Here is a 22,810-nt window from a genome sequence, read left to right as displayed (position 1 = left end):
TAGAGTACAGCATCATTAATGTTTTGGTCACACAGGAAATGGGGACTTGCTGCAGTAAACAATATGGACTCTTTCCACTATTACTACCCGGTCTCCCCATCTCTGTTCTGTGACCTGCATACTGATCCCCATTTTTAACTTAAAGGACATCATGTCCCAGTTCCAGCCTGATGAGAGAAGTGACACTTTGATGATCTGGAGAGGACTGAGTCAAGAGCTCTCAGCTGCCATTCCCTTTTCATCTACCTCTGTTCTTGCTTTCTAAAACGTCCATCTCAAGCCTGTCTGTTCAGTCTTGTGTTTTTCTGCCTGTGCTTCTGGAGTCTGCATTGCAGTGCACCTTTCTCCCCTCTATCGAGCACAACATGTTTATATTGGCAGCAGACCTTTAAACCTCCCTTTTTCTCTTCTGTTGATGGATACAAACATCATATACTGGATCTGGATGAGTGCATCTTGTATTATATGAGACATCAGTAAAGCATAAGGGCTTTTTTTGACAACCCTATTCAGATGGAGGGAAACTGTGTGAACTGATCACACAAAGAAACTCGTCTGTTACATAGCTCAACCTGTCAGCTTTATCCAGATGCGATGCATTATGATATGTTTTTAAAAGCTGACTTTATTCAAGCAGGGATGCAGGTCTGTCAGGGTACTACAAGCTTAGAACTCCAAAAGGAAACATGCATGATGGAACAGCCTTAGTCCAGCCTTTAAGTATGAAAAAAGGAGGATCATTTGTGTTTATTGTCAAATAAATCTCTTTAAAAGAGCCAAAATGGAGAGTACGCTGCAGGAGTTAGGAGAAAAAAGTTCTTAGTAGTACTTGCTAAAATGTTCATTCATTGTTTCATTTTTTTTTTTTAATTATAAGTTACCCTTTGCATTGTAGGCTGCTTTCCTTTTGATGAGAAGATTGACGGCACCATCCTGTGTTGTTTCTTATGGGTGTGGCTTCATGTTTTCTTTCTAAATTGGATGTTGCATCATTTGTGACTGTCAAATGGGTTCACACAGGTTTTTATTTGGTAAGGAAAGACACATTTCTTGCAAGATTGCATTTTAATTTTCTTCTTCTTACCCTCTGGAGAGGCAAACACTTCTGCTGTTTGACAATTTAAAGCTTTTTAGGGGATTAGAGGAGAAACCAGATGATACAATCCGCCAGAATAGTAAACAGACATGTTTTCATTGTGAAAACAAAGCAGTCAATATGAGATAGGAATGTAGTGAGGGTTTTTGTCTCTGTCAGTTTATACTTAACGGGTAGTTGGTAAGGAAGCAGTGTGTGTAAATCTTGCAAACATTAATTAGTAGAGGAAAAACAAACCAAAGTTTAGTATTTTAGGTTTTTTTATTTGTATGTAGACCGCGTCACACAGCCACTCTGTACATTTAGTGCATTTTCCATGTATGTAATTTTGGTCTTTCGCGATACATGCATGATGTATATATATATTTTTTTTATGTTTCTTGCATTTATGGATTTGTGCAGAAATCCATTTTGGCTGACTGGTCTTTATATGAATTCGGTAGATGCTCAAAATTTTGGGTCGTTAAGAATTACGCAGTTTACGCCTATTTTACGTTGTATATAAGCAATTATTATGTAAATCTATTGTGCTCGATTTTAGCAAGATGCACACACGTGTTCCACATTTGTCCACGTATGACTAACAGACTATTCACACATGCAGCACAGATGTATAACTTCTATATCGCATATACGGCGCACGTGTTAAAATTATGTAATTGACGCACAAATCACCAAATCAGTGCAAAATTCATGCACGGTTCATGTTCTACGTTCATGGACAGGTTTTTTACATGGTTTATTCGTACTTCTTTGTGGTTTTAACGTGGCTCATTTGTGATAAATCTATGAAAATATCACGTAAAGGCAACAGCTTTTCTTACTTTTTCCACCTTTCTTCACGTATGACCAATTTTCATCCGTGCAATATGACCAAAAGGTACGTCACACAGCCAGTATGGCTGTGTGACGTGGCCTTAAGAATGGTGTTATTTTGCTTTTTATTGGTTTCTATTGGCCCACCTGGTTTAAAAGTTATATTGGCCACAGATGAAAGCTCTAATCTCCATGTTCACTGGGTGCTCAGGGTTACAAGTTATGGCAAACAGCTGAGGAGCTCAGGGCAAAAGATAAAGAGGCTGCATAAAAACATTTGACAACTTCACAAATCTACAGAGACTGATCCTTCTATGTTGCAAAAAGCAACCTGGCATGTCAAAGGTTTGGTGCTGATCCCTACTAGGCCGTACAAAAAGGGAGCTTTCCCATTTGCTGAAATAGAGAACGACAGCAAGTCCAAGGGGTGAAAGCTCTGGGGATCACTGCACAACTGCCTCTTTATCACTGCAGTAATCAGTCACTTCATTGCCTGCAGGTACTGAGAATCTTTGTGGGGCTTTCCACTTTGCACTTAGAGCCAATATTGTTCCCTTTTGTTTTAGCGATCTTGAGACTCTCCTTGAAACATGTCAATTTATTCACACCACTGGCTTTTAGGATCTGAATTACGTCCAGACCCCTAAGTGATCCACAAAACTCCATTCTTGTCACACCTCATAAAAAATGACCAAAATGCTTTTATACCCCCTTCTTAGTTTATGCATTTTCTTTGCACTCTGCAGTATTAAATAGCAAAAATGTCAAAGAAATAAACAATCACTACACCCTTAAAGTAAAACAAGCATAAGCAGGATTTATGACAAAAGTACCGGTAGGCATATGTGTGAATTTTAACCCATTTTACAAAATCCATCTAATTGCAACAGATTGCAAATAAAACTATTTAGAGTTACACAACATACATTTTATGTTTGATTTCTGGTTATTGCATTGTAGTGTTGGTATAAAAATACATACTATCAATTTAGACTGCACATATATAAATACAGTATAAGTGTTGGTTATGACTATTCAATTTTAAATAACTTTGACAGCACACGTTATAAGTGTGGACAATTTAATGCTTTTATAATTTAGTCAGAACATAATTAAATGTCCCTGGACTAACCTGTGTTCTCCAGGTTAGAGTTATCTTTTAATTGCTTATTTTCTGGTGCATAAATTAGATGTTTATAGGAGGATCAAAGTAATTCATCTCTGAAATAAATTTGAAGGTGTTTCTTCCACTGTGGTGGAACGAAGAGAGCAGGGGCGTCAATACACTTGTGAAAGCACTGAGTTGATTTGAGACGTATGAGGTCCCTGTGATGCATGCTGGGGCTTTGGTCAGTTTGCAGAGATCAGGGAGAGATGAGGAGATGTTCTCTGTCCCCTGAATGTTGAACACAAATGTAGAATTTGCTCTTTATAGAATTCATCTCAGGCAATTTTGCTGTTTCATGGTTGGATGAATTCTTTAGGGATTGGTATCTACGATACAAAAGCTAGGCACTTGATTAAGGAACACGGTTAAAAAAAAAATGAGGATCTGATGTTTTCACTTAACAGGCGGTTAAGCAGATCAGCCAATGGTCGAAGGGTCGGCAGTTCAATCCCTGAATCTTGTGTCTTCTACGTCACTGCTACAATTTTTTCCAACAGCAATTTTTCGTTAACTCCTGACTCACAATTAGAATAAAGAAATACTCATAAGGGCCATTTAAATCTTAATTGTCTTTAGATATGTCCCCCATCATAAGAAAAATGCCATAAAAGCATATTAAAAACACCAAAAACATCATTTTTATTGGAGTAGGTCTTTTAAGCTTTAAATTTCATTTTTATTTAAATGTGTTTTAAAAAACAGTAATTGAGCAGCTTGTACATTCAATTCCGGTCTTTTCTTAGATTTAAGTTTAAGTACTTTAAGGAGCAGCAAATATTCAATGTTTATTGACAAAAAAGAACTTTCATTCATCCTTTTTATTCGTTTTCTAAACTAGTTTTGTCCCTTTCGGGGTCACGGGGCTGCTGGAGCTTATTCTGGCCATGGTTGCCTGTCTGTTGTGGGACAAATCACACACTTATACACACTCACATTCACACCTAGGGACAATTAGGAGTAACCAATTAACCTATGAAGCATGTTTTTTGGATGGTGGGAGGAAGCCGGAAACCCCAGAGAAAACCCACGCATGCACAGAGAGAAAATGCCATCTCTACACAGAAAGGTCCCCCGATGGTGTTCTGTTTTTAAGTCCCCCAGCCAAGACTTGAACCAGGGGCCTTCTTGCTGTGAGGCATGAGCAGTAACCACTGTGCAGAACTTTATTGCCTAATATATGTCTAAAAAAAAATCTCTCTAGAAAACTTCTAAGGCATTTGTTTTTGTTTTTAAATTATAAGGTTTCAGCTTCTCATTAAGCTGCTGATCAAATGTACTGATTTATTATTTAACATTGGTCCTTAAGTCTTACTGCTATGTGCTCAGTAAAATCTGACAATTTTTCTTAACGTTTTACATGTTTACCAAATCCTTATTGGTCTTGTTTTTAAAATTTAGTTAAAGCTAAATCAAGTTTGGACTTGTGTGATGTAGATCACAAATTTTAAAGTGCAATAAAATCAGGCTGTTTTAAATAAAGCTTTTTTTTTTCCATTGTTTTATTTTCACTTAATTTTTCTCTCAGACTTCCAGCAGTAAACTATGGTACTGATATATTATGATATATTTTTATATGATCTAAGATAATACATTTCTTTTAAATTTAGTTATGTTTTTAAAATAAGGATATTTTAACATTAGTATTTTTGATTTTGCATCCATATTTCTATACTGCCAGATATTGTATGGAAGTGCAGTTGTTTTTGTGTGATCACATTGTATATTTAGATAATGTGGAGAGAGCTGCTGTTAAAAAGTTGAAAAGGAAATAAGTTACTAAGCAACAGTTTTTTTTGTCATTTATACATTTAGTTTAATTGCTTCGTGAGTCATGCTGCCCTGACATTCTGACATTGCTATCTTATGTGTGAAAAAACAAGTGTAATGAAATGTGTCCACTGTCAGACATGTGGAGGTCAAACAAAGGCTTCTCTGTCGCAAGAAAATGAGACTGAGAAGCTGCTAAACTCATCGATAGGGACTTGGGGAAGACACTCCAAATGTCACAGAGAAGGGATGAAAATATTGGAATGAGGAATTGGGTAGTGTGTGTGCTAAAAGTGCTTTTGGTTTTACCTTCTAGTACTGTGCAATTAAGACAGTAGTCACATGCACCCAAACTGGAACTGCGCTTTTTTTTTGTTTTGTCCTGGCCCGTAAAGGGTCATAGAGAAGTGCTGCTGCATCCTAAAGGGAGTTCAGGTGTGTCTTGTGGCTCCTTTGAGACTCGTTTGGTCACATCATGTACAAGTGCATGTAAGATGCATGCACTTGTGGCCACAAGGGGTGGCTTTTTGTACCAGCCCCAAGCCTGGATGAATACAGAGGGTTGTGTCAGATAGGGCATTTGACGTAAAATCTTTTCAAAACCAATTATGCGAATCAGACCTATGATATCAATACCGGATTGGTCGAGGCCCGGGGTCAACAACGACATACATCAGTTCTGTTCACCGACAGGGTGCTGGTGAAAATTGGACTACTGTCGGTTGAAGAAGGAAGGTGCATTCGTAGGAAGAGAGAGAAGAGAAATGTATGCTGCAGCGCTTGACGTATGGGTGATGGTGTCCTTTACACAGCACTCTATTAGTCATTAAAAAGGTGTGAGCATTGGCTCCTTACTGACACAAATGCTGCATGAGCAGGGCTTGCATATGTAAAGTGAGGCAAAAAAAGTATTTAGTCAGTAACACAAGTTATCTTAAATGCACGTTTAGCCTATGGTGTTCACACTGGAGCAGGGGCAGCTCTACTCCAATATATGAAAGACTTAAGGCCCGTACACACCGGGACGAATATTCGCCAGGCGTTATTCGCCAGCGTTTTTCGCCACGTTTTTTGTGTTCACGCCCAGGCGATTTTCGCTGACGATGAGCCGAGCGAACATGCAATTTCATTCCCTGACATTAGATGGCGCTTAATGTAAACAGAAATACTCCTGTACACAAGGTGGCGCTGCGCAACTCTACGCTTCTTAAAGTCGCTTTTCCCTCAGAAGAAGAGAGCAAGTATTTACGCGCTTGTCAGAATCATACAAAGAAAACATGAATATTTCAAGCACCAGTTGCTCCAACTGGTGCTTGGTTCGGGGATATTTTAGAATGTCCGTCATTATTTCTTCGCTGCTGTGTAGACGCTACTCGGCGTCCATCTTCTTCGCTGGTATGTGTGCTCAGCAAGGCAGTTTTGTGTTTGAGCGCCCCCAAGTTGTGTTTTACTGTAACTTCAGAAGCTCCAGACACGTGTGCAAAAGCGCCATTCTCATTGGTCGAATAGATTTCGACGCGACGCGTCGAAAAAAAAAAAACGAAACCGAGGCGTTTTTTTTTTTTTGACGCTTTGACGCGTGGCGTTTTTTCGCGTCGGTGTGCACACTCTCATTGGTCCCCTTTGTTTAGTCACGAGGCGTTAAACGTCGGCGAAAATCGCCGGCGAAATTCGTCCCGGTGTGAACGGGCCTTTAGTGTCATATGGTTCTGGCCAGATGTTGGGTTAAAACAACCTTCAACATCATACCCAGCAACAATCTCTCTCCACTCTGGCGCATATTCTGTCGCCTCCTCTTTTATTAAGTTTGTTGGGTATTCCCTAATTTACATATGCGCTGAGCTCTAAGGAGGGGAAACAGATAAAACACAGCTGCAGCGCTATCAGAAAACATTAATTGCAACATGTCCATCTTTTCACAGTCTCCCCACATCATCTTTGGACCTGTAAAGCTTTTTACACGGATAACTGACATAGACCGTCCTTTGATCCCGGTCCTGACAGAGATACAACATAGTTCTCATGCTGATCTTGGGAAGATGCTAAGATAGTCGGTTTCCTCCCAAGAGTTTCACCTTCACCTTCCTGTGAAACAGAACTTGGACAAAAACACTTCTGCAATCATGATTATATTACCTATATAGCTAGGTAATGCATAAAAGCAAATATGAGATAACTTATATACATTCTTCCAACACCAGACACGAATGGTACATTTTGATTTCTCCTCCATGATTAATTTTCAGACGATTGGCACTTCCATTAATTAAAAGGAACGCCATCATTGTCAAATCGGAGTCCCCAATTGGTCAAAGCTCAACCTAGTTTAACTTTTAACATTCAATGGCTGGACATTTTGGACAGAGCCTGAAAACGGTCGTAAAAATTTCCGTTGCTACACTTGAACGCAAGAGTTTTGAATGCAAAACCCCAAATCACGCTTTTACACACATTTACACAGACTTTTCATTTGATGTGTTGACTTGAACGTGCATCGCCGAGGGCGATGATTGTTGCTTTACGGGCTCCTTATGACGAGGGCAGGATTTAAGGCCCGTACACACCGGGACGAATATTCGCCAGGCGTTATTCGCCAGCGTTTTTCGCCACGTTTTTTGTGTTCACACCCAGGCGATTTTCGCTGACGATGAGCCGAGCGAACATGCAATTTCATTCCCTGACATTAGATGGCGCTTAATGTAAACAGAAATACTCCTGTACACAAGGTGGCGCTGCGCAACTTTACGCTTCTTAAAGTCGCTTTTCACTCAGAAGAAGATAGCAAGTATTTACGCGCTTGTCAGAATAATACAAAGAAAACATGAATATTTCAAGCATCGGTAGCTCCAACTGGTACTTGGTAAGGGGATATTTAAGAATGTCCGTCATTATTTCTTTGCGGCAGTGTTGACGCTACTTGGCGTCTATCTTCTTCGCTGGTATGTGTGCTCAGCGAGGCAGTTTTGTGTTTGAGCGCCCCCAAGTTGTGTTTTACTGTAACTTCAGAAGATCCAGACACGTGTGCAAAAGCGCCATTCTCATTGGTCGAATAGATTTCGAAAAAAAAAAACGAACCCGAGGCGTTTTTTTTTTGACGCTTTGTCGCGTGGCGTTTTTTCGCGTCGGTGTGCACACTCTCATTGGTGCCCTTTGTTTAGTCACGAGGCGTTAAACGTCGGCGAAAATCGCCGGCGAAATTCGTCCCGGTGTGAACAGGCCTTTAGGAAGGTTGAAAAATAAAATCCTTAATGAAACGTCTCTGTCTTAAATACTTCACCTATACTTACCTTTAGATGTTGTATAAGTGCTCAATATGACCTGTGCGTGAAAATTTGTGTGAACATTTTCACTTAATGGCTCACAGAGTGGTCTGTAATAGGTCCTTGATATTTCACTACCTGTGTGTCCCACATGTTTTCCCTTTTCTTTTGCCCACAGATGGCCTTTATCCATCCGTAAGGGCAGTTGTGACTAAGACTTTAGCCATGCACACTTATGTGATCAACCAAGAAGCACCCCTCTACTTCATAGTCGTTTGTTACATGAGAGTTGACCAGTTGTGGCCTCATGGCTAACACCCAATAAAGTGAATAAAAAGTACAGTTACAGAAGTATGAAGATGCTGACACAAATATCCACATTTAAAAAAACATGTAAAAAGTATTTTAAACATTCTTGACAGCTCTTTGTGTTCTTACTTCAAGGCTTCGACATGGCGGTTGAACTCAAATCATCAGGGAAGAAAACATGACTGCAAATTAACTAGCCAAATACCAGAATATTGTCAGCAGCGGCATTAGTAAAAATAAAGTTTCTTTTTATGGTGCTTCAAACGAGCTCTTCTGTAAATTTTTATCAAGGATTGATCTGGGTTTGTCTCAACTGAGGTATACACGCGTAGCAGCACTCAGGTAGTCTGCGGTGAATCATGATCAGAATCACAGCTTCTTAGAGCTCTGCCACAACTAGTGAGTTTCTCTAAACTTGAAACAGCTCAAACTTCAAACAGTTTAATAGCAGTTCAGCTCTGGATTATTCTTTAAATACTTGCATCACATGTGCTTTTGCAACAGATTGATGGAGCATTTTCTATGGGGTAAGAAATCTGTCATTACAAAACGTATTTATTAAGACAAAATTGTGTACAAATGAATACTTTGTGCATGCTCACTCAGTTGAAACTGTTTCGGGACGCGATGTAAATGCATTCATTCATTTTCTTAACCGTTTATTCCCTTTCGTGGTCACGGGGCTGCCAGAGCCTATCCCGGACACTTGTGGGCGAAGGCAGGGGACAACCTGGACAGGTCCCCAGTCTGTCGCAGGGTAGAATGTCCACAAACACACACCCATTCACTCTCACATTCACACCTATGGACAATTTAGAGTTGCCAATTGACCTATGAAGTATGTTTTTGGATGGTGGGAGGAAGCCGGAGATCCCGGGGAGAACCCACGCATGCATGGGGAGAACATGCAAACTCCACACAGAAAGGTCCCCCGTTGATGTAGTTTTTCATGTCCCCCAGCTGGAACTTGAACCGGGGGCCTTCTTGCTGTGAGGCAAGAGCGCTAACCACTGCTCCACCATGCAGCCCAGATGTAAATGCAATGCAATGCAATTCCTCATTTTATGCCTTTTCAGTTCACTGGTTTGCTCATGGCATAGCTTACTATAGTTGAACTTGTTTCCTTTACGTCCTTGTGCTGTTGACATTCATTTTACAAGTAATAGCCACCAAGTTACACTTTGCATTTCTGGCATGCTTGTAGGTTACATTTGTCAATTACCAGTAAACCTTCAAATATAACTCTGAACATCATCTCATTCCTGTTCTTTGATGTTCTCTGTTAGACACTTACTGTGCTTAAAATAACTTTTCTATTTACTGTCTAGCAGACTACTTTCATGTGCCATTGACCAGAAACACTTACCCTGTTATTCATTTGAGGCCATCAGTATTTTTCTTCTTTCCACATGTGCATCCAACACTTACTTAGCTGAAGCAAATACTCTGTTTACTTTTCTATATTGGAGAAATTGGTTATGTACTTTCATCTCATTTGGTGGATAAGCTTTGGGTACTGTCTTTTCTGCTGGTCACAATAATGGCCACACGTCTTGCATGCTGGTCTGATCAGAAACGCTGAAGTGGGAGAATTCTTTTGGGAGATGCATGAAACGTCAAGTTCAGTGCCTCATGGCAATAGTGTCCAAATATGTTTTCTGTAGGAGAGAAAGTGAAGTTCATTTACTGCAGTTTAACAGCTTCATGTTGAATAGCTCTCTTGTAGCTAGAACTCCTCCTTTAAAGGTTTTCAGACAAGCCATGTCTGGTTTTACTAAAACAACTGCTTGCTTTAATGTGGTTTTCAACAAACTACAATGTTTTTTATTTATTTATTTATTTTTTTCAATTCTCTACTGGTTTATCCAAAGAAATGATTGATACGTTAAAAAAACATTACATTAACTCAAAGACATCAGTTTTCCATTTTCATTTTTTTCAACTTGTGGAGATGATTTAAAGCTTCTCAACATTTAAGAGTTTTGTGTTTCTGCCCACCCTTTTAGCTAATATCCTTAAAAAACGTTATAAATAAATGTTCTTCAAAGTAGGTTACTTTTTTGTAATTATTTTAGACAAATAGAATTGTTTAATCTTTGGCCTAAGAATTCCTAATTTTCTTAAAGTTCCACCTTAGGACCTCCAACAGTCCTGTTGTCGACTGTTACACCTGTTGAGAGTGTACCCCAACTTCCCCCAACGGTGACTGGGTTTGCTCCAGCAACCCCGTGACCCTAACAGGGATTTAGCCAGAAGATGGATCGGTGTATAAAAGTTTCACCAACGTTGGGTTTAAATCGTAATTATGATGGTTAAAAAAATATTCTGACTAGACATTTTAAACATAAATTGATAGTGACTAAGACAGTGAAAGGCTGTGAGTCAAATCACATTTATGAAATTTTAGATTGAAAATCTGGCAGTACTACCTAGCACTCATCAGAATGCCCTAACAATCCAAGATCCAGAGCGCATGTTTGCCACCTACAGTTGGAAGAGGCTTGGTCTTGCTCCATACTTTTTCTTTCACAGTTCTATTCCAGTATATGAAAGAATTGATGTCCCTACTTCTGGACAGGCTCAATTATTATTTTCTCCTCCATAATTAATTTTCAACCGTTGGCACTTCCGTGAATTGAAAGGGACGCCATCTGTATGTCACTAACAAAGCCAAGTCCCTGATTGGTCAAAGTTAAACCTGGTTTAACTTGTAACACACGTTTTGTGCGTACCATAAACTGCAGAAACTTGCTTAGTGAGATAAGAAGATAAGTTTACATATGCTTTTCATTGAAAGTGGTTGGTTGCTTGAAAGCGTCTTGAAGAGGGCTGTATGAATGTGGCTTTAGATGGAATTTAAATTATGTCAAGAGTTGAGACAAAGCTTTTAAAAATTACTCTGAAATTTACAACTTGTGGTTTTGTCTATTCACACATTTAGTCCAGTGGTCAAACAAATAAGATAAAATATTGATAAAGGTCAAAGACTAGATCATACAAAAAAAACGTAATATATTACAGAGGAATATTGAAGATGTGCAATTTATCTGAAAACAAACTGCATCGCTGCCTAGATATATCTATATTTATAACAACTTGCATCTCAGTGTATTGATCTCGCTCAGGTAAGTAATGCTTAAAGTCACACATGACTCTTCTCTCCATCCATACATTCATTTTCTTCACTCATACGTGACTGGGTCTTGAGGGGCAGCAGTCTAAGTAAAGATGCTCAAATATTCCTCTCGCCAGCCTCGTCCTCCAGCTCCCCCAGGGGAATCCTGGAATTCCCGGGCCAGCCATTTCATTTCCATTGACAAATATACTATTTGGCAAGATTCTCACTAAGATCTAATTATAAATTAAGATTACTCCTTTTCTGTAGGATTTGTATTTGTTATGTTGTATGAAATGATTCACATATTTTTCTCTCTACTGATCCCTTCGTTTTTCAGTATTTGCATCACGTTTGAAATGATCAGGTCATATAACAGCTGTGAACATCAAAGGCTGAACATAGATTGACAATGCAGATTTATGTTGTCAAGTTAGGCACAAGGCAAGATAAGAACACTAACAGAATTTAGAGTGAGATGCCTCCTTTGTCTGATAAGTCCCTGTGCAGGCTGCAGCTGATGTTTTTTTTCAAATATTTTTGTTCACATCCTGGGGATGTTTAAAAAAAAAGTACTGGTAGGTTACTTCTAAGAATTTGACAAATGTAGAAATTTGAATTCATTCTTTTCAAGATTAGTAAAAAACTAAAAGACCAGTTTGGATATGTGCCATAATAACATTAATCATTGGAGTACTTGCCTAAAACTGCTACATTTTTTATAATTTTTTTGGAAAAGCTCCTTGTAGTTTTGACCTTTTCTTTGTTTTACATGTATCTAAATCAAAAGTTTTTTTTTTATATCTTTTAGCAGATTAATATACACTCACCGTCCACTTTATTAGTTACACATTGCTAGTAGTGGGTTAGACCCCTTTCCCCTTTAGAACTGCCTTAATCCTTGGTGGCACATATTTAACAAGGTACCAGAAACGTTCCTCAGAGAGTTTTTGTCTGCACTGACATGATAGCATCACGCAGTTGCTGCAGATTTGTCAGTTGCACATCCATGTCGCCAATCTCCCACTTCACTACATCCCAAAGGTGCTCTATTGGGTTGAGATCTGGTGACTGTGAATACCATTTCACCACAGTGAACTTACTGTCATGTTCAAGAAACCAGTTTGAGAGCATTCCAGTATTACGACATGGTGCCTTACCCGCTGAAAGTAGCCATCAGAAGATGGTACACTGCGGTCATAAAGGCATGGACAAGGTCAGCAACAATACTTAGGTGGGCATTGGGGTTGTAAAGACGCTCAATTGGTGTGCCTAGGAAATATCCCCCACACCATTTCAACCACCACCTCCAGCCTGAACCATTGATTCAAGGCGGGATGGAACCATGCTTTCATGCTTTCATGATGATGCCAGATTCTGACTCTAAGATCCTGTCGCAGCAGAAATGGTGACTCATCAGACCAGTTTTTACAATCCTCTATTGTCCAATTCTGGTGAGTCTGTGTGGATTGTAGTCTCTGTTTCCTGTTCTTAGCTGACAGGAGAGGCACCCAGTGAGGTCTTCTGCTGCTGTAGTACATCTGCTGCAAGGTCGGACATGTACATTTAGAGATGTTCTTCTGCAGACCTTGGTTGCATCAAGTTGTTATTTGAGTTACTGTTGTCTTTCTATTAGCTGGAACCCGTATGGACATTCTCCTTTGACCCCTGGCATCAACAAAGCATTTCCGCCCACAGAACTGCCACTCACTGGATATTTTCTCTTTTTCGAACCATTCCCTTGGAAACCCTAGAAATGGTTGTGGGTGAAAATCCCAATAGATCAGCAGTTTCTGAAAAACTCCTATTAGCCCAGAGGTGGGCACTGAGGGCCGCATTCCTGCATGTTTTCCAGCATACCCTGCTCTGGCATGTTCTAATTGGCTGGACACACCTGAACCAGGTAATCAGCCATGAGTAGGGCAAGACTATCTGGAAATCATGCAGACACACCGGCCCTCGAGGCCTGGAATTGCCCACCCCTGTATTAGCCCGTCTGACACCAACAACTATGCCACTCTCTCTGTCACTTCAGTCACCATTCTTCCCCATTCTGTTGCTCGGTTTGAACTGCAGCAGATCGTCTTGACCATGTCCACATGCCTAATTGCATAGAGTTGCTGCCATGTGATTGACTGATTAGAAGTTTGCATTTAGGACCAGTTGAACAGGTTGTACCTAATAGAGGGGTCGGTGAGTGTAGAATGCTAATTTAAATTTACATGGAAAGTCTAAAACAGAATCAAAACCAAACATAAAATCATCTTTTTTTAAATGATGTTTACATCCATAGAAAATAATGAAAAGATGAAGAGCTGCATGATACTTTGTGATCATAGACTGTATCAAAACACTCTTATAATTACTTATGGAACCCTGCACACATACTGTGAATTAATGAATCATCCCCAGCAGACGTGTGAACTTGCAATCACTGTCCTATTTCTCCACCAACATATACTTTTTTTTTTAAACAAGCTGCCCCCCGGATCTCAGTCTTCTGTCTGGCAAATATGCTGTAGTGTTGTTAATTTAACAACTAATTATCATCTTTTTACTGAGTTTTCTACTATTGCCATTTTTTTTTACATCAAGGGACAAGAGGAACATATTATCATTTTTTTCCCCCAAAATACTGAAGACTTAAGAACCTGTTTTCACACCCTTCTGTCACACCACTCATGGCACTAGGATGATAAGATGTTTGAATTGAACTCATCAACATACTATTTGGGATACTGTCATATTTTGTTGCACATACATTGCACCACCATCAAGCTCTGGTGATGTGGTTGAAAGATACGTTGATTTCATTCGAACCCCCCCCCCCCATCCCCACCTCTCCTTTAGTGGAGTCCTGTCTATTCTGCTTTTCTTTTTCCTTCCCATTACCTGCCAGTCAAAGTAATGTGCAGTGGGGATTTAGACCCATTTCTTCCCTTCTTGCTTTGATGCCCACCAGCAAGTTGTTGTGAGTATGCTCCATAGACACCTAGCACTTCTTTAGAGAGGTAATTTCATGCTTTTTGGCCTTGAATAACTGCAATATTGATCCTTGTTTTCAGCTTTCTTAAAAGTGGTTATTATTTATGATTCAAACGGAGCAGAGAAGCTGTACGACTCAATATCCCTCTGTTTCATCAAATACTAGATGACTTTACTGTCAGGAATTGCTACATTCATGTCTTGCACAAAAAACCCCAGAACATTTATCTTGGGTCTAAAAGACATTGTTCTTTACCCACTGAAGTGAACTGTAACGTCTGTATTTAAATCCCATTGGTTTCCTTTCTGCACAAAAATGGCGTGTCTGTGTATATAATGTTGCCTTCATCTATTGGTAGCCTACAATGGTAAACTCACAATAATCATTGGCTGACATGCACAATTTTTTGTTGTTCTGTTTGTCTACCCCACTTTTTTTTTTAAGTTGGTGGGTGGCGAGTTTGATCTGGAGACAAACTTCATCATCCAGGATGCGGATAGCATCAGCTGCATGACGGAGCTGTTGCAGTACTGCAACGTCAACTGCCAGGCGGAAATCTGGAGTATGTTCATCGCCATGCTTCGAAAAAGTGTTCGAAACCTGCAAACAAGCACAGAAGTGGGTCTTATCAAACAGGTGCTGCTCAAAATGAATTCAGTGGAAGACATGATTGCAGGTATGATGACGAGTGGCTTCTTATTGTATATTTTCCCACTGATTGTGTTCTTTTACATTCTTCATCATTTAAGGATGCAAAGGAATGAAAATGTCTACTTTTATGCTGCAGTGTTGCTTTAATTTAAAATAAAACAGTTTGCCTCAGTGATATCTGTATTGTATTAATCTTATTACTATGCCATCCATGTAATTGCAGCTAAATAGTTTTATATTGGTTACAATCAAGACCTGCAGGTTTACAGGCAGTGAACTGTGACTTTAACTGAATGTATTTATCAGTTAATGAGCACTTATAGTAATTCTCCTGAGGATTTGCAGTATGGATGAGTTAGAATATCTGTGAAATGCAGCTAATGCTTAACATTGCCTGCTCCCGCTGCTTTCTCCTTGCTTTTGTGTGTACATGTACACAGATGTGTGTTTTGCTCTCCTATAGACTTGCTGGTGGAAATGTTAGGTGTGCTGGCCAGCTACAGCATCACAGTCAAAGAATTAAAATTGCTCTTCAGCATGCTGCGAGGAGAGGGAGGCTTCTGGGTAAGTTAAAGTTGAGATGTGTCACTGTCTTTCCCATCACTGTTACATTATTTTAATAATAAGAACGCAGATAAATGAATGCAAATTGTAACTAATGTTGATTTTCAAAGCAGAAATGTGGTACTTTGATTTCTATTCATGATTTTCGATCGTTTCCATCTGTGCAGCCCAGGCATGCTGTTAAAATGCTGTCCGTGTTGAATCAAATGCCCCAGAGACATGGTCCAGACACCTTCTTCAACTTTCCCGGTCGCAGTGCAGCCGTAAGTCATTCCAACTCGATCAACAAGCTGGAGTCTTGTTGCTTTAATTTTAATGTTAGCCCAGCAATCAACATAATGGATTCATTTTAAAACTTAATCACTACATCATGTAATTTTTGAGACACACCTATGTATTTTTTTTTCTGTAACAAATATTTTAAACATTAGAGGATGCAGTTTAATTCTGATGCGCTCCCTAAATCCACATGCTTTAAATACTTTTGTAGTGTAAATACAATAGAAACAGCAGTTAAATAATAATATTTTTTTCAAAAAAAATTTCATCTTTATTTATAAAATTGTAACTTCACCAGTGCCATAGCTAATATGTGTAATTCTTTTAAAATTTTTCACTATGTATTTTGAGTTCTCAAATTTGATTTGCATTACATTTACTTGGTGCTAATTATCCAAAACTCTGTAAAAGCATGTATGAAAATGCTGTTATTTTTATGTAGCTCTAAATTAGCCCCTTGGACACTGGCAAAAATGTACATATATATGACAACTTCAATTAAGTTTTCTGACTTTTTCATGTAAGTTTTAAGTAAATTTTGCATTTTTAAAGCTATAAAGAACTCAGTCTATTCAAAAATTAATAAAATACACAGTTTACTGCAAATAAACGATAAAACTGAACAAAAGTTTCACTGAATATTGGGGGTTTTGGTACAGGCTTTCATCATGCGATTAGTCATTTCTATGATCTTTACCTTTTTATGCCAGTTTACTCTCTTAACTGTTCTTTATGGTGCAACAACTTAAGCACAATTTTATTTAAAATAAAGTTATATAACTACTGTACAATAATGCAGTCAAAAGTCGAAATGTGTCCAGGGGGAGGATCTATTCCGATATTTCTACTTGCATAAAAATGCTTATAGAAAATGTTTTTATGTTCATTTTTTTCCAGCATTTCACATCTATTTTAACATGTTCAGTAGATATGTCTTTGAAATATAAATAATGTCTGTCATTTACTTATGAGGTATTAAGTACGACAGTTAATATCGATAATGGTTCTTTGGCAGCCGGGGTGCCCAGATCCAATCCTTTCCTGCTTTTTTCCACTAACATTGCAGCTTCTCATTGGTGGAAAACACACGGTTTAGGTATTTAGCAGTAACACAGATTTCTCTAATACAAGCAGAAAAACAGGCCTCAAGGCTTCTATTGGGTCACCCCTTCTTCAGACAAACTTTAGAACAAAAACCAAAGTACCATTTTTATATATATATATATATATATATATATATTTTTTTTTTTTTTTTTCATGCCAAAATTAAATAGGGCTTCTAATCTCTTGATAACATTTCATTTGCTTTTTTAGCAGTAATTCATAAGTGTTTTGTTTGTTGTTGTTTTAGGCCATTGCTTTACCTCCTATTGCAAAGTGGCCTTATCAGAATGGGTTTACATTTAACACCTGGTTCAGAATGGATCCACTGAATAATATCCATGTTGACAAAGACAAGCCATATCTGTACTGGTAAGTCTACACAGACAAACTTTTCCTACAATTCACAAAACCTTTTAAACTTTTAGTCACATAAATAATAAAAAAAGTCATTCCTGCAGTGCACTAGAGGTGTTAGAAGAACTTGACTGGCAATAGCGGCAACCTGCTGTTAGAAACACTCTGTTTTGCAATGATTTTCTCATAAAGAGATTATGGTTGTTACTTGTTTTTCAAGGTTAAACTAGTCTTAGCGATGCTATTATTCACACGCTGGTAACATTTTTATGAAAAATGGGCTGTAAAAGGCCTTGAATTTTCCAGACAATGATCATGAGTTATAATGCAGAGAGTGGGAATTAGGTGAGATTACGGAGATTAAAAGTCACGGAGGCATGAATTAAAGCGGCGGGAACACTGATTGCTGCAGTAGGAGACACTATGGTGGTGTTAATTTAGATTTGAAATGGTACTACAAAAGGCTCACATACCAGTTCCTGTAGTAGCTTGTGGGTAATTATTGCCAAAAAAAATAATAAAAATTAATAGCATAAAAGTGCAGTGATGCCTAGCTGCTGCTTTTTCAATATGGAGATTTTGGAGTAAATTACGGAATACAATGCAAAATATAATGAAGCTGTGAAAATAGATTTAAAAAATTGATCATTGGAATTTTGGAGCTTGTGAAAAGGTGGGATTCATTATCTAAATAGCTCTTGTAGCCTGCTGGCTTTCATCACTGGATCCAGCTGCTGTAATGAAATGGTTTTACTTTTTATTTTTTATTTTCTTCTGCTTAGTTCACGAAAGTTAACACCAATTTGTAAACAAGTATTGACATCTCGAACCATATTTCATCATTTAAAGATGCTCTCAGATGAACCGTGTGTTTTTAATATGTTCTGAAGCCATTTTCCTCATGATGGACATATATTAAAAAAATTAAGGTTGAAAAAAAACTTGCTATGAAGCTTTTACTTCACTTGCTATGAAGTAAAAGCTACAATCAAGCTTCCTGCTCTGCTGCATTCTTGTCAAAAGAACAGGCAGACGGCTGGATCCAAATGTGGCAGGTTTATTAGCTCAGTTCACAAAGCTAAATCAGGGTCAGGCAGGCAGGGGTCAATAACAGGCAGGAGATCATCTGAGGAGAGACAAGGTAGTCAGAATCCAGGCGAGTCTGGGCAGGCTGCGGGCAAACAGAATCAGAAACAGGGTCAGAAGACAGAAGATCAGGTCCAAGTATAACAGTAAGGAAGGCAGAGTAGCACAAACAATACTTTGCACTGAACTGAGCCACTGAGCTATTTTTGTTGCACTGATTATGTTAGATTTGATGTGTGAGGGGCTGTAAGCTAGCAGGAGAGCAATTGAACATATGGGTGATGGGAAGTGGGGGCTAATGAACTAATGCTGTAAAATGACAACGGTTTTTCGATTTTGGCTAAAATGGCATACCGGTAATCATAAATACGACAACACTTTGAACGCTTTTAAGGTAAATCAAAGGATGATCGGATTGGGACTTTACATTTTTTTTTTTTTTTTGCTCCAGAGAAAGAAGAACAAGAAGTACATCTTGAAATATGTTGTGGTCCATGACATTATCACTTCTGCTTGGTCTGAAGGTACTCTGTTGAGAATCAGAGCATGTTTTGCCCTTCTACACATGTTTACAGCTTTCGTACCAGTAAGGGCATTGGCTACTCTGCACATTTTGTTGGGAACTGTTTGATTGTGACATCACTGAAGTCTAAAGGAAAAGGTTTCCAGCACTGTGTGAAATATGACTTTCAGCCCAGGAAGGTAAGAATGTCTTTTGGTCTAACTTCATCTCCACTGTCCGACTGAGTGTACCCATGATTGACATATTTTTAATCAAAGAGTAACAGCCATCTCCGGCTACCTGCTTTTTCTGGTACCATTTGGCACATTTAATTTGCCTCCATACAATTCACCTGACGTATTTAAACCTGTAAGTAGTTTTGCAGGTGTAAATGTATATGAGAAAATTAAGCTGAACTTAGCTTTGTGCTGCCAAGTAAAGGAGCTAACTCAAAGCATATGTCAAACAATTACAGGCTTCACACAACACCGTAGAACATTTGTTTGTCTCACTGAAGAAGCCACGGTGCAAGTGTTATCTTGTAGAAGTGCTTTAAAGATAAAGTGCACTAAATTAACTTTTTCATTTGCTGTGAATTCAGACATCTGTAGATAAGCTTGTTTCTAAATTACCCCCAGACAAGTTAAGACTCTTTCAAATTTGCAAGTCTTCTTGTACCTTTTTCTGTTGACAGTTGTAATTATGCTGCATAGAAAATAATTATCGGATTAAAAATATAATATTTAGTCACATAGTCAAAATCCTTAATTTATTTAACCCTTTATTCCTTCATTTATTCATTCAGCTTCAGTACTTGGTCACATATCTCAGAAAATTCTATTATTCAGTAGGGCAATATAGAAAAAATATGCAAAAAAAGTATAAAAACTATGCTTATAATTGATTTGAAAATAAAAATGTTTTCTGCTCAGAAATGCTAATTGTTCCCTTGAGGACTTTAAATGTCTGGGCCACTTAAAGTCATGTCACACAGCAAACGGGTGATGTTATAACTAAACAATCCACGTAAATGAAAACAAAAACAGAATATTATATTTATTTAATCTTGATTTCAAATGTGGATTTGATTAAAAAGAGTGTTAACTTTTGAAACAAAAGGATTGATTTGTGCAAGTGTCTTGCTGTGAAGTTTCCTCTGCTTAAGCGGATGAAGCAAGCCACCAGACAGACTCAAAGATTGATTTCAATCCACTTTCAGCTTCACTTTTTCCAAATCAATCCAATTCTATTACTCATAGTTTTTCTACATTTATTCTTCTTTGTTTTTGAGTTTTATTGATTTCAATTTAGACGTTTTTGGTCGTTTTTGCAGCATCAACCCACAGAAGGCTCGCTTCATTTGTGAGTTCACTGTGTGGCCTCACCTAAACAAATAAGTTTAAAAGTAGTTTTTCTCTTTCTCAAAAACAAAAAAAAACATTTACTTTTCTAATTCTATGGAGTGGTTATTGTGCCACTATTGTGCCGTTATTCCAAGCAATCACTCAATGCTTCGAGTGTAAAACTTAATAGCAATTGTGTGCTCAAAAAATTACTTTGCACTTAAAACTGAAAAATACACTTACCATTTTTAAAGTTTTATACTCAAAACAGTGAATGTTGTTGGAATAATGGCACAAAATTTACTCCATACAAATCTTATGGAATGTTATGTTATTATAATGAACAATATATTTTCTTTACATTTTTCATAGCAACTAATAGTATTATGAATATTATTAACATTATTAACATTGTCTTTTTTTAAATGCAATTTAGATAATATGCACTACATCTGACACCATTCAGGTCTCATTTATCTTCTTGTAATTAACGATTAATTTCTGTGTGTCACTTTTTACTAGTTTAAAATGTAGTTGTTAGTCACTGTGTGCTAATATACATAAAATGGGTTCTGATCCTCAGTGCTTTGAAATATCTATAAAGGATTAATTAATTAAAGGCAATAACGGGCTGGGATGGGTTAGTTTTCAGATGTTATGTGCACTGGGCTTCTCTGTACTTTTGTTATGAAATAAGCGACACAATTATTAGGCTACTCACAAGCCAGACCTTTGAGTTTAACTCCCTTTTTGCCCTCAGTGGTACATGATCAGCATCGTTCACATCTACAGCCGCTGGAGAAACAGTGAAATCAGATGCTATGTAAACGGACAGCTGGTTTCTTACGGAGACATGGCATGGCATGTTAACACAAATGATGTAAGTACCCCTCCCTTACTGACTTGGATAAGAATAAATTCAATGCTTAAAAAAGCGTTTACTATTGTAAAAATATTAATGTTTCAAACAGATTTCACCTGAGTATTAGGGAAGTATTAGGGACTTTGAGCAAATATGCTGTATGACTTTTCTCCAAAATATATTAAAAAAATATATCGCAGAGAAAAATGTTTTCTTTTTTTGTCAATTGCCTAAGAATAATTTTTTTTCTCAAGTGCTGAAGACCCAAAATGTGTCTCTGTGCCCTTTCTGCAGAGTTATGATAAGTGCTTCCTTGGGTCTTCGGAGACGGCGGATGCTAACAGAGTTTTCTGTGGGCAGTTAGGAGCAGTCTACGTGTTCAGCGAAGCCCTCAATCCTGCACAGATATTTGCAATTCATCAGCTCGGACCAAGCTATAAGGTTTGTACTCGAGGGTGACTAAATTAGATTACGTGTAAGCAGTCTGCATCGCCTATTCATCTGTGAAATCAATGAGCAGCGCTCCTCTGCTGTAGTTCCTCAGCCTGGTGTCTTTGTCCTGGTTTTCCTCTCAGAAAAATGGCCTCGTAAATTACCAGCTCTCTGTGAATAATGGAATAGTACACAGAAGAATGTAGCTGGAAGACTGAGGAGATAAAGTCCCTGGGCAACCTATATCAGCGGCAGCAGGTGCAGGATTCTCAAGCTTCCATCCAAAACATACCAGATCATGAATGCAGATCTGAAAACTATAATTACTACCTTGAAAAGGATTTGAAAGTATAGACTTTTTAAATAAAAAACATTTTTTTAAGTTGTTTTTTTTTTTTTTAATATAAGGAGTACTGTTAATGTTTGGTATCATTTCGAACTTATGCCATACATAAGTCACAATGAACTATAAGGTGCATTAAGTGAAACAAAAGAGTCAAAGATAAGTGCTAGTCAGTCAGACTTTAACTGCTTTCACAGTAAGTCGTGTTTGAATTCCTTCACTACATTTTGCTTTAAATGGTGCATTCGCCATTTTGTAAAGCTGTCCAAGTCTACAATTCAAAAATCGAACTGCCTAAAATTTTGAAAGGAAGTGAGAAGTGAAAAATCAGTGTGCATTATTGCACACTATAGATTGGCAAGTATAGACCACAATTTATGGTTTTAGAACATTTTTTCATGTGAAAAAAATATTTTCATTTATCCTTTATAAACTTTCCAAATTTTCATCATCAGAACACAGTGGATTCATAGTAGCCATCATAAAATGTTAATATTTATCAGGTTTTTACAGAAAATCAATAATGTCATTTTAGTTACTTTTTAAAAAAAGTAGTGAACATGGTGTCCGAATTGCTTGGCACTAGGGCTGCACGATATGAGGAAAACTTGCGATATGCGATATTAGTGATCAATATTGCGATAACGATAAATTTACGGTAAATAAACAAATAGAAAAATAAACAAAAACATCATTCCCATTTCATTGCAACAGTTTAAAAATTATACTCCAAATGACCCTCATCGACATGGGGGACAAACGTCAGGGTGGCT

General features: G+C 38.0%; 1 protein-coding gene across 4 annotated transcripts in view; it reads left to right on the top strand.

The window, feature by feature from the left end:
• Nucleotides 1-22,810, top strand: part of LOC101155372 (neurobeachin) — a 215,693-nt gene that overhangs the window by 29,191 nt on the left and 163,692 nt on the right. For all 4 annotated transcript variants that reach the window (XM_023961238.1, XM_023961236.1, XM_023961240.1 and 1 more), the window contains exons 2-8: nt 14,962-15,193; nt 15,632-15,732; nt 15,900-15,995; nt 17,363-17,484; nt 19,131-19,257; nt 21,161-21,280; nt 21,557-21,703. In XM_023961238.1, coding sequence (XP_023817006.1) covers nt 14,962-15,193; nt 15,632-15,732; nt 15,900-15,995; nt 17,363-17,484; nt 19,131-19,257; nt 21,161-21,280; nt 21,557-21,703 — 945 coding nt within the window. The remainder of the gene's footprint in view (nt 1-14,961; nt 15,194-15,631; nt 15,733-15,899; nt 15,996-17,362; nt 17,485-19,130; nt 19,258-21,160; nt 21,281-21,556; nt 21,704-22,810) is intronic.

The sequence above is a fragment of the Oryzias latipes genome, chromosome 13, assembly GCF_002234675.1.
Source record: "Oryzias latipes chromosome 13, ASM223467v1".
Classification (NCBI taxonomy): domain Eukaryota; kingdom Metazoa; phylum Chordata; class Actinopteri; order Beloniformes; family Adrianichthyidae; genus Oryzias; species Oryzias latipes.
The sequence above is the reverse complement of the archived record's forward strand: the minus strand, read 5'-3'. Positions and strand labels throughout refer to the sequence as shown.